Raw genomic sequence first — 11,177 nt, 5'->3', positions numbered from 1 at the left:
GACAGAAATTTACTGTGTGTCTTTCCACTTCCTTCCCTGTGCTCACATTAATACATATAAAGACATATGGATCATGTAGAATAGTTTGTTTTAAATTCACACTGCATATATATATTACTCTTCAATTTGCTTTTTTTCACTTGCCACATTATGCACAGCTCTGCAAAGTTCTTACATATAGCTCTAACTCATTATTTTTTAAAAAAGATTTTATGTATTTATTTATTTGACAGAGAGACACACAGCGAGACAGGGAACACAGCAGGGGGAGTGGGAGAGGGAGAAGCAGGCTTCCTGCCAAGCAGGGAGCCCGATGCAGGACTCGATCCCAGGACCCTGGAATCATGACCTGAGCCGAAGGCAGATGCTTAACGACTGAGCCACCCAGGCGCCCCTAACTCATTATTTTTAATAATAACATATTCTTGAAGTATTAGCCCTCTATTGATGGACATTCAGGCTGTTTCCTTTTTTTCCTTTTAAAAATCACTACAAACAATGCTGCAGTAGATAATGTTGTACATATAAATTCACGTCGGTGCATTTATCTATGTAGGATCTCTGAGTCAAAGGACATGTGAGGTACAGTATTAATTTTAATAGTTACTTTCCCAAAAGCTTGTAGCGATTTATGCTTCTGCCTCTTCCCCAAATTCCTGCCTGCCCTTGATGTTAGCAATTTTTACATTTACATTTTCCAATCTGAGGATGAAATATGGTATCTCTTATCTGTTTGCCCTTTCCTCCCTCTCCTGTCTACTCTCCAGTCTGCAGAGTGATGTTTTTGACAAACAAAATCTTACATTGTCACCATTCTGCTTAAAACACCTCATTAATTTCCCATCACTCTTAGAACAAAGGCCAAAATCCTTAACATGGTCCAAAGCACCTTGTGGTCTAATAGTCTTTCTACCTCTCTGGTGGGCTTGTCTCCCAGCCAGAAGGGCTTTCTCTGGATTGTTCTCAACTCTACTGAGAAATCAAGGTGACACCTTAGGTTGTTTGCTGGTACAAACCTCATAGGGAGTTTTTAAAATGTGACTAACTTATGCCTAAAAGGAATAATTATTTCTATTTTATTTGCCTTGATGGAGGTGTTTTTCCAGGTGCTTCGGGCAGATCATTTAGGGTAGCACTTGTCAAAAAAAAAAAACATGTCAGGGCAACACCCTGACTCCTGAGGAATAGGGAGAAAGTCTGATCATAAATGTCAGGGGTATTTGCTTCTTGTTTTTAAGTTGGACTTTTAAAAGTAGAAGTTGCCTTTAATGTGCTGGGTTTGCAGAACAAGAAATCTGATTTTCAGTGTGATAACACATTTTTTGACATTAACCAGTACTGTTGGATTTTTAATGACACTTTCATCTTCAAAGCCTTTCACCAACACAGATGGATTAATTATTCTTTTTTTTTGGTGGTGTGTTAAAAAGACAAGTCTTCAAAGCCATCATCATTTATCCCTGGAATTGGGGCTCTTCACCTGCCCCCAAGGGAGAAAATAAATTGCATCTTTGTTTTTAAGACAAAAAGAAGAATACAATAGAAATACACTTTTTGCACTATAGAAAAATGGTCTTATACCCTGGGTGGGATTAGAAGAGGTTGGGAAGCAGTGTTTAACCTGTGTTTACAGTAAGCACTGTGAGAAATGACTGGCTAAAAGTGTTTGTTACTGTTCAACCTTTTGATGTGCTCTTAAATAAAAGTATCACACACACATGAAACGTCCTGCGTTCCCCATACGCAGGAGCGTAATACTCTCACCCTTATCTTCGTTGCTACGGTATATTCCTTTCCTCGTCTCTTCGAAAAACGTCTAATGGGGTTTTTAAAAGATTGGGTTTTGGAGAAGTAAACCCTCAAGCCTCCCCTGAGGTCCCCTTTTGCTTGACACATCTTATAACCACAAGGGAGCAGTCTTTCCTTTGATGAGGTCTTCCCTCCACCTCCACAGAAATGGAAGAGCAAGGGTAAGTTTGCAAACAGTCTGAAAGCTCTTTCCATTAGCCCTGGACGCCGGAAACCACAAAGGGCAGTCAAGTTTTGATTTTCAAGGAGAAAGCCTCTGGTAAACTTTCGCTCAGCCGCCAGATCTGTGGGTTCCTGGGAGGGGCTCTTTTGAAACCTGGAAGATTCCTATACTCTTGAAGACCCAGAGCGGTGGATTACAGTAATTGAAAAGCTTGGGTGACTTTGAAAGATTACCCTGTTTGGTGTACGCTCACATTTCCAGGCTAAGGGGCCGAGCAGAGGCATCCCTTTTGTTATCTGTTGAAATACGAAGATCAGAGGGGAAGACAGGGTTTGAAGTGTGGATTAGGGGGTTCCAAATCTTTGCCTATCACCTCCGTCTGGAGCTTTATAAATGATCGAGGAGTGCAATGAATTTAGGGAATCATGCAGAGTTTCCCTGAAGCCTGTCCTGGAACCAGACACTTCTTTAAAGTCCATCTGAATGGACCAGCAGATGATCTACGCTTCGAAGATTTTAAGTCTCATCTTCTAAGAGATTAGTCTCTTGGGTTGATCTGTTTGCTTTTCGGCGAGGGAATGGAGAAACGTAAACCCGCCGGCCTGCTGCCCTCACCGTACCACCTCCTCACCGTGCCCCCGGACCTGCCGGGGACCCTGCCCCGCCTCCCTCTCAGGGACCCGCTCACGGTCTCCCGGCGTCTGGACGCCGCGTGTGGGCCGCGGGCGCCCGGGGGCTGCGCCGCGAGGCCGCCCTGCCGGCCCCTGCCGCTGGAGGGCGCCCTGGAGCCCGCCTTCCTCCGCCGGCGCAACGAGCGCGAGCGGCAGCGGGTGCGCTGCGTGAACGAGGGCTACGCGCGCCTGCGAGACCACCTGCCCCGGGAGCTGGCCGACCGGCGACTCAGCAAGGTGGAGACGCTCCGCGCCGCCATCGGCTACATCAGGCACCTCCAGGAGCTGCTGGAGCGCCACGGCCGGGGGCAGGAGGGCCCCGCCGGCGCCCGCACTCCGCGCCCGGCCGAGTGCAACAGCGACGGCGAGTCCAAGGCCTCGTCGGCGCCTTCGCCCTGCAGCGAGCCGGAGGAGGCGGGCAGCTAGCGAGAGCCCGGCCCGGCCCCCCGCGCCCCCTCCCCTGCGCGCCCCCCGCCTGCGCGCCCCAGGAGTCGGGCTGAAGAGTCTCTCCGAGGGTGGTTTGCATTTTTTTGCTCTCGCTTTTTTCTCCAGAACTAAATCTTAGGAAGAAGAAATGCGTGTTTTACGGGGTGGGGTGTATTTTGACATTCTGGTTGCCCTCCTCCCCCCACCCCCCTTATTGGTTATGCGCCTGCAAACTCAAGGGTGCTTATTACGGAAATTCTACGGTCCTTCTCAAGTGCACACGGTACCGGATTCTGAGCACCTCATTATTCTAAAAACTCAAGAGGGCGACAACGACAGGAATTTCCCACAGCCCGCGGTGTGGGTACAATATGTACATGAATATCGAATTAAATCCAACCTTAACCAACGAAGAACTTTTCAAATAAATAAATAAATGACAGCCCTTAGGACGAGAGGAACGTTTTCCTGCATGCTTTCCTTTGAGAATTGCATTTGAAATTTAATTGACACTGTCACTTTGGGTGAAGGTGACTCCAAGCTGCCGCTTGAGCAAACACCCATTTGCCAGGGCCTGCTGCTGGACCAGCGCGTGCCGTTGGCTGAGTACGTGCACCGCGGTGCTCAAGAAGACCAGGGCCGTATTTTGATACTGCCAGCTTCATCCAAAAGTGGCTGTTTGGACATTTCATAGCGTTGAGGAAGTAATCAGATTTGGATGAAAACTTCTCAGTCGTTTCTGTCCGCTGTTTTTTTATTTTCCTTTTCTTTCCATCTCTCTCTGTAGGTCTCACTCCATCTAACCTTTGGTTAAGTTAAAGTGACACCCCTGATTTAAAAAAAAAGAAGAAGAAATGTGTAGATGGTTGAAGAGGGTGGCCTGGGGCACCTGGCTGGCTCAGTAGGTTAAGCGTCTGCCTTCGGCTCAGGTCATGATCCCAGGGTTCTGGAATCAAGCCCCACATGGGGCTCCCTGCTCAAGGAGAAGCTTGCTTCTCCCTCTCCCACTCCCCCTGATTGTGTTCCCTCTCTTGCTGTCTCTCTGCCAAATGGATAAATAAAATCTAAAAAAAAAAAATGAAGACGGTGGACTGAAGTTGGTATGTTCTCGAACTTTCATCATCATGAGGGCCTCTAGGTATGCTGAAATTATCTAGTGACTTTGGCTTTGTTCTTGGTCTTTGAAAAACATTTAATTTTAGTCAATTTTGTCTTAGAGACAATTATGAAATTCAGTAGATAAGTCAAATGCTTGTTGACATATGAAGATAAACTTCCTCTCTCTAAAGAGGTTTTCTAATACCCTGAATTGACCTTTCCACAGAGGCAGTCCTGGTATGGGGGTGGGGAGTGGGGCCAGCACACCGGCAAGGAGAGAAAACTACTCATGGTGAGCCCTTTCAGTGCATGATTTAATCCCCACACGGGCCTCATGAGCTAGGTTTTAGTACCTCCTTTTTACAGATATGTCAACTGGGGGAAGCTAATATGCGATACGAATATCTTTTACGTGCCTCGAATTCTGTTGTGTACTTTTTACATGTCCTATTTCATTCTCATTCATCCTAGTGAGGTATTACACATATGCTGTGGTTAAAAAAAGGTGGGGGGGCTTGCGCGGGTTTGTATTGCTGTGGTTAGCTGAGCTGAGATTCAATCCTGAGTTTGACCCTAAAGCCCAGACTTGCTGTGTCTCTTACCCTGTCCTCCCTTGCTTACCCTTTCCGTAATAAGGAAATTCCGTTAGCCAAGTGACAGAGCAAACATTTCTTAATTGCTCAGCAACTCCATTTCCTCATCTGTAGGTTTCACAGGAGAAGTGTAGATGAAAGATCATGGTAATCTGCAAGGTACTATTCAATGGTAAATTAGGTTTTAATCCTTTGGAGAAAATACTACTACTCAGTTCTATGGGGAGGAAAGCCTGGTTGAAAATTATCTCTAGGTAGAGTTAGTGTGATTTCTTCAGTGTGTTAGGAGGAGGACAGAGTAATCACATGGCATTCGGAGTTTACCTTCTATTGTAAGGTTCCAGGGGACATGACTTGACCCGTGGAAGCTGAATCCCTGTTAAGACATATAATTACTAATATTTGGAACAATGAGTTATAATGGATTCTGTGTTTCTGGCAGCGCAGATAAATGCTTTACAATGATTCACAACAAATATTTACTTTTTTTTAAGAACTGGGCAGAGGCTTTTGGTTTGAAGGAGCAAGATGTAACCTTGCTCTTTCCCATTCCTGGGTTACAGCCTTACCAACATCTGTCATGTATCCATTTTGGTCTCCAGGCGGGTTGTTATTCCCTATGGAGGTTTCAGTGAAGCAAGCCTCTGTGAGATATATTTACTATTGGGGGGGGGGCGCGGGAAGGAAAACACCCATGTTACCTCCCTGGCTGAATTGGAGGAGAGAGTAATTCACCAAGTTGTTGAGAACCTTGAGAAACTTTTTAGGGGTCTTTGATAGTTCCCTCCTTCTGCTCCAGCCATGGTCGGCACCTTGACGTTCTCTTTTCTACAGTAGGAATAATAACAAAAGATTATATTTTGTTTATATACTGTGGTTGCTTTTAAATGCAAGAAAATGAAATAAAGACTTTTTTCTTCATTTACTTCTCTAAAATAAATGCATAAAATGTGTGAACAAATATAATATACCTTGAGATGAGTGGTTTATAAAGAAAAGGACAAAGGCAGTTTTAAAAGAGAATTTTATTCCAGGGGTGCCTGGGCAGGTCAGTTGGTTGAGCGTCTGACTCTTGATTTTGGCTCAGGTCATGATCTCAGGGTCATGAGATCAAGCCCAGACTGAGCATGGAGCCCACTTGGGATTCTCTCTCTCCCTCTTCCTCTATCCCTCCCCAACAAAATAAATAAATAAAAATTTTAAAAGAGAATTTTATTCTGGATAAAAATGCCTTGAGATTTTTCATGTGATTTTGTTTGAAGCCCTACTAAAAATAAGGCAATGATTTTGAGAAGGCTTTTGGAAAAAAAAAAAAATCAGGCAGTTTTTCTGGAACCTTCCAGATGGCCTACCGGAGGAGCACTAATTCAGGAATGAGACCTTTTAAAATGTTCAATCTTCCCTTTTCCTGTGGTTGGATGCTTAATTAACCATTAGACAATTTGACTCTTGGAAAAAACAAAATAAATGACCAAAAAGTTATGTAGAAACAACGTGGTGAGCAGAGTTTTATGGAAACGGTGCTTCATGACAGGAGAAACATTCACATGTCCTTTAAGATCTTCCCTGTTGTTTTTGGCCACTCAGCCCAGACACATCCATTAGATTATCCTGTATTGCTTATTGGAATATTCCCTGTGGTTCATAACTCTGACTAATGGCAGCAACACCTCATAGCACGCCTCTCCGAGGCTACAAAGGAGGAGGGGCTGTAACGGGGTGTGCCCTGGATAGGGCCTGGTTCAGCACTGCCATTCACTGGCCTGGTGACCTGGGGCAGTCCCCCGATTTCTGTGGTCTGGGTGGTCCTCTATGCTAGGACACTTAAAGTTTAGATTGCATGATCTTTTAGGCTTTTCCAGCTCTAGAACGCCCTTCACCTCACATGTGTCCCATCCTGGACTCGAGGAAATGAACGTCGGTAAGACAAGCCCGCTTCCTGCCACATAGAGCGGCAACTCTGTTTCTCTATCATCTTTTTCCACTAGAGAGATCCAATTCCAGGGCAGGAATTACTTTTCTTTTTTTCTTTTTTTTTTTTTTTTTGCGTCTAGTTGCTGTTACAATGCCTCGTTTTATTTTATTTTATGTTTAAAGATTTTTATTTATTTATTTGACAGAGAGACACACAGCGAGAGAGGGAACACAAGCAGGGGGAGTGGGAGAGGGAGAAGCAGGCTTCCCGCTGAGCAGGGAGCCCGATGTGGGGCTGGGTCCCAGAATCCCAGGATCAGGACCCTAGCAGAAGGCAGGGGCCTAACGACTGAGCCCCCAGGTGCCCCTACAATGCTTCATTTTTTTAAAAAATGCAAGCTGGGGCGCCTGGGGGCCTCAGTTGGTTGGGTGTCTGCCTTCCGCTCAGGTCACGATTTCAGAGCCCTGGGAAAAAAACCCCATGTGGAGCTCCCTGCTCAGCGGAGAGCCTGCTTCTCCCACTCCCTCTGCCACTCCCTCTGCTCGTGCTCTCTCTCTCTCTCTCTCTCACTCTGTGTCAAATAAATAAATAAAATCTTTAAAAAAAATAGTAAAAAAATGCCAGCTACATAATTTTTTTGTTGGATGGAATTTGAAGAAGCTTCCAGTCTGGAGGGAAAGTTAACCCATTTCACCTCAGTATGATAAAAAAAAAGGTATACATGTTATAACTGATGTCCAAAACGAAAAATGTTATCAGGATACAGAGAAAAGAGGGAGTTATTCCAGCCTCAAGTGGGTAGAAAACTAAGAGAAAAGGCAGTATTTGGAAGGTGAAATGGAATGAGGAGTACAGAAGATCCAGGGGCGGGGAACAGGTGCCTAGAAGGCAGGAACTATGTTTAGAGAATAGAAGCTGGGATACAGGAGACTAGAAGCTGGCTGAGACAAGATTCTAGAAGGCATTGAAAGCCAGGTTAAAAAAACTTGAACTACTGACTTTTTTTTTTTTTTTTTTTTGGTTTGGAGAAAGAGTGAACTGTTCAGTGCTGTGGCAGGAAGATGCAGACCTACAGGGCATTGCAGTAATGAAGAGAGAGGGAGGGAGGGAGGACCTCAGCCAAGGCAGTGTCCCTGGAAATGGGGAAGAGGGATGGGCTGGGAGGTGATGTGGGTCTATCACTGACAGGTGTGGCCACTCAGAGGCTGGAGGTGGGGGAAGAGGTAGAGGGAGATGTTAAAGACAACTCTCATGAGTTCCCATCAGCTGAAACCGGGAGCACAGAAAGACAAGCAGATTTAAAAGGTAAAAGCCGTGTGTTAGAGATGGTGGATTACAAATACAGATAGGCTACTTCTGTCCACAAGCAGCTGGAAATGCCAATGTTGAGGTCAGGGGGGAGGTCAAAGACAGCTGGAGACTGGAGAGTCATGCACCTTTGGGCAGTAATAGGAGTGGCACAGATCTCCCGGGGAACATATTGAGGAGAACAAGAGGAGAAAGCTGGGGCAGGCCTCCCTGAAGGAGTGGCAGGTGAAGAAATGGCTTTGAAGAGGACTAAGAAGGAGGGAGAACTAAGCTGCTGTGAGATCATGGCAATTACAAGCAGGCATTATTTTATAGGGAGGAGGGAGTGGCTGACAGCATCATATAAATCAGAGGTGTCAGGGAGTTTAGGTGTGAGGGGAACCCACTGGATTCGGCCACTGAAAGATCACTAGAAACCTTTTTAAGGGCATAAAAAGGGTAGGAGGAGAAAGCAGAGGTGAAGTTGAAGCCTGTCCTTTCAAGATGCTTTGCAGCAAATGAGCAAGAGAGCTGGCATGGTGTAAAGGGAAACCCAATGGAGGAAAAGATGGCACATCCAAGGCAGGTCTGAGCCTGAGGTCTTCCAGGCAAAACAGGTTCATCGGTGACAAGGCTTCGAGGAGTCTGAAGTCAGGTGGAGGGGAGGGTCTTAGGAATTGGGGAGATGAAGGAATCGGAAGGACAGCGGGTTGGAAGGGAACCAGTTGAGACTAAGCTAGGTGTTTAAGTCACTGAAGAAGATGGAGCAGGTGTAGACAATGACGATGAACATGAGAAGAGTTGTTCCTTAGGTACTGCCTGGCTTCAAAGGCATTGAGTTAATAGTGTGCAGTGGCTTAATTAAAAAGTTGCATAAAACTCTCTGTGATGACACCACACTTTAAATGATATTTGTATTTATTTTATATTTTATCACTTTGTGACCATATGTAACTCTGGGAAGTTCATCAGCATGTAGTATATGAAATAATGATAATGTATACAACATATGTTACCCAAGAGTCTGGCAACAAAGAATAGATGCTCAATAACTTATTAATTTCCTTTTGTCTGTGGCTTCTGAGGTTAAAAAAAGATACTCTTCTTATGTAGAAAAACTTCAGCAGAGGAACCAATATAGAGTAAATGCAGTGGATCAAGGGCTGGAGAGAAAGAGAAAATAGTACCTTATTTTCTTCCCTTTGTGGAATTTCTGGGGACAGGGGAAGGAGAATAAAGTATCCTAGGGAAAAGGAACAGGGCTTGGAGAGTAGAAATGGGATGTCCTTCAGTCATCCAGATGTGGACAGATAGTATCCACTCCTTTGTCAATACTTTCTGATCTGCAGGTAACATCACATCACCCCTGGACACCTGAACTTAACTCTCATCCTCTTGTCTCCAGGGGTTATAATTCTCAGTTGAATGAGAGAGCAAAGTCCCACAAGGCCAAGGAAAACATTTCATAGGATGAGTCAGTGTTACCCAGCTATCACCAAGCCAACCAGAGTTTCAGATGGTGCCTTTCAAAAAGCTTTTGAGCTGTTTCTGTCTAGACAAAGGTGTTCTTCAAAGCCCCCAAAGTTATCATTGTCATCTCCAAAAATGGGTAGCAATCCCACTTGTTGCCCAGAGAACGAGATTTTTTTAACAGTTTTTTTTTTTTTTTTAAGATTTTATTTATTTGACATAGAGTGAGAGAGAGAGCATAAGCAGGGGAGCAGGGGAAGAGGGAGAAGCAGGTTCCCTGATGAGCAGGGAGCCTGACACAGGGCTTGATCCCAGGACCCTGGGATCATGACCTCAGCCGAAGGCAGACACTTCACTGACTGAGCCACCCAGGTGCCCTGAGAACGAGACTTTTGATGGAAATGTGCACTGGTGGAATCCTTGTCTGCAGAGTGATCACTAAAAAGGCAAACTCTATCTCTGGGCAAGCTCTCTGGACCCTTCTCTATCAGTACCGCCAAGCCTGTCATCTCCTCGTCAGGCGGACAGGCTGCTCGGGGAGAGCAGATGGCCTAGAAGGACTTGACCTCCTCCTTACTGGCCCACGAAACCAGAGAACCATTTCCAGCTCTTTGATTCTTATCGTCGTGTTGTGTGTGTGTGTGTGTGTGCGCTACTCGCAGGCTCCCTGGGTGGTGAGATGGGTTTTTAATCCTTCCGTAGTTACTTAGCTGCGTCCTTTGGTGCAAACCTGTCAGCAGCCTTTTCATGTTGGGTTACTCACTGCCATTAACCATGCCAAAATGAAACCACAGATGCTGCAGAGGGAAATGTGTCCAGACAATAAAACTCTCCAAACTGGTTTTTGCCTACAGAGCAAGCCTCGAGGGGGCCACTCCTGACATTTCTCATTTCCCTGACAGTGGGGGAAAAAAAACATCTCTGAAGGAGGAATCCTATCTCACAGTCATGGGACTAGAAAGAGCCTTGAAAATTGACCTGACGCAGCCCTGGGGGTTTTAGTGAAGTGAAGGATTAAATTGTGCAGGGTAGAAGCGTATCTCTTCTCTCCTGAAAGACCTCTAATGACAGAAATTCTCCACCAGCTAACATTTCCTGAGAGCCTACCAGCTGGCAGGCTAACCCTTTATAGGTAGTATTCTCATCTGATCACAGCTATCCTGCGAGGTATGTATTATATGTCACTTCCATTTTAAAGATGAACTGAGGCTCAGGGTGCCTGGGTGGCTCAGTCGTTGGGCATCTGCCTTCAGCTTGGGTCATGACCCCAGGGTCTTGGGATCGAGCCCTGCATCGGGCTCCCTGCTCAGCGGGAAGCCTGCTTCTCCCTCTCCCACTCCCCCCCGGCTTGTGTTTCTGCTCTCGCTCTCTCTCTCTGTCAAAAAAAAAAATTTAAAAAAAAAATATATATGATGAACTGAGGCTCAGAGAGGCTAAGTAACATACACAGATTGGTGGTAGCAAACCACGTCTGGTTGGTCTTCATCCATCCATTCATCAATCAGCAACTATTGATTGCCTGCATGGAGCTTAAGTTTAGGAAGAGGAAGAGAGTCAATAAACGAGCATACATATATGTTTCAGGTGGTGATGATGGCTAAGAAGAAAAATAAAGCAGAGATTTTTGTTATTCAATTACTTTTCATCCTTATGGTCAACAAATATCTCTTCTTGCATAGTTCTGAAGCAGCGCTGAGCAGATTCCAACAACTGGATGACTTTGAATCATAACAGCATATTTGAAG

At 45.3% G+C, this 11,177-nt stretch overlaps 1 protein-coding gene across 1 annotated transcript; it reads left to right on the top strand.

Annotated features, from left to right (window-relative positions):
* Nucleotides 1-2,539: 2,539 nt before the first annotated feature.
* ASCL4 (achaete-scute family bHLH transcription factor 4) lies at nucleotides 2,540-3,740 on the top strand. Its single transcript, XM_021687609.1, has one exon. The coding sequence runs from the start codon at nucleotides 2,551-2,553 to the stop codon at nucleotides 3,067-3,069; it is 519 nt and encodes a 172-aa protein (XP_021543284.1). The 5' UTR covers nucleotides 2,540-2,550; the 3' UTR covers nucleotides 3,070-3,740.
* The last annotated feature ends 7,437 nt before the right edge of the window (nucleotides 3,741-11,177 follow it).

This window comes from Neomonachus schauinslandi, chromosome 5 (assembly GCF_002201575.2).
Source record: "Neomonachus schauinslandi chromosome 5, ASM220157v2, whole genome shotgun sequence".
Lineage (NCBI taxonomy): Eukaryota > Metazoa > Chordata > Mammalia > Carnivora > Phocidae > Neomonachus > Neomonachus schauinslandi.
The sequence above is the reverse complement of the archived record's forward strand: the minus strand, read 5'-3'. Positions and strand labels throughout refer to the sequence as shown.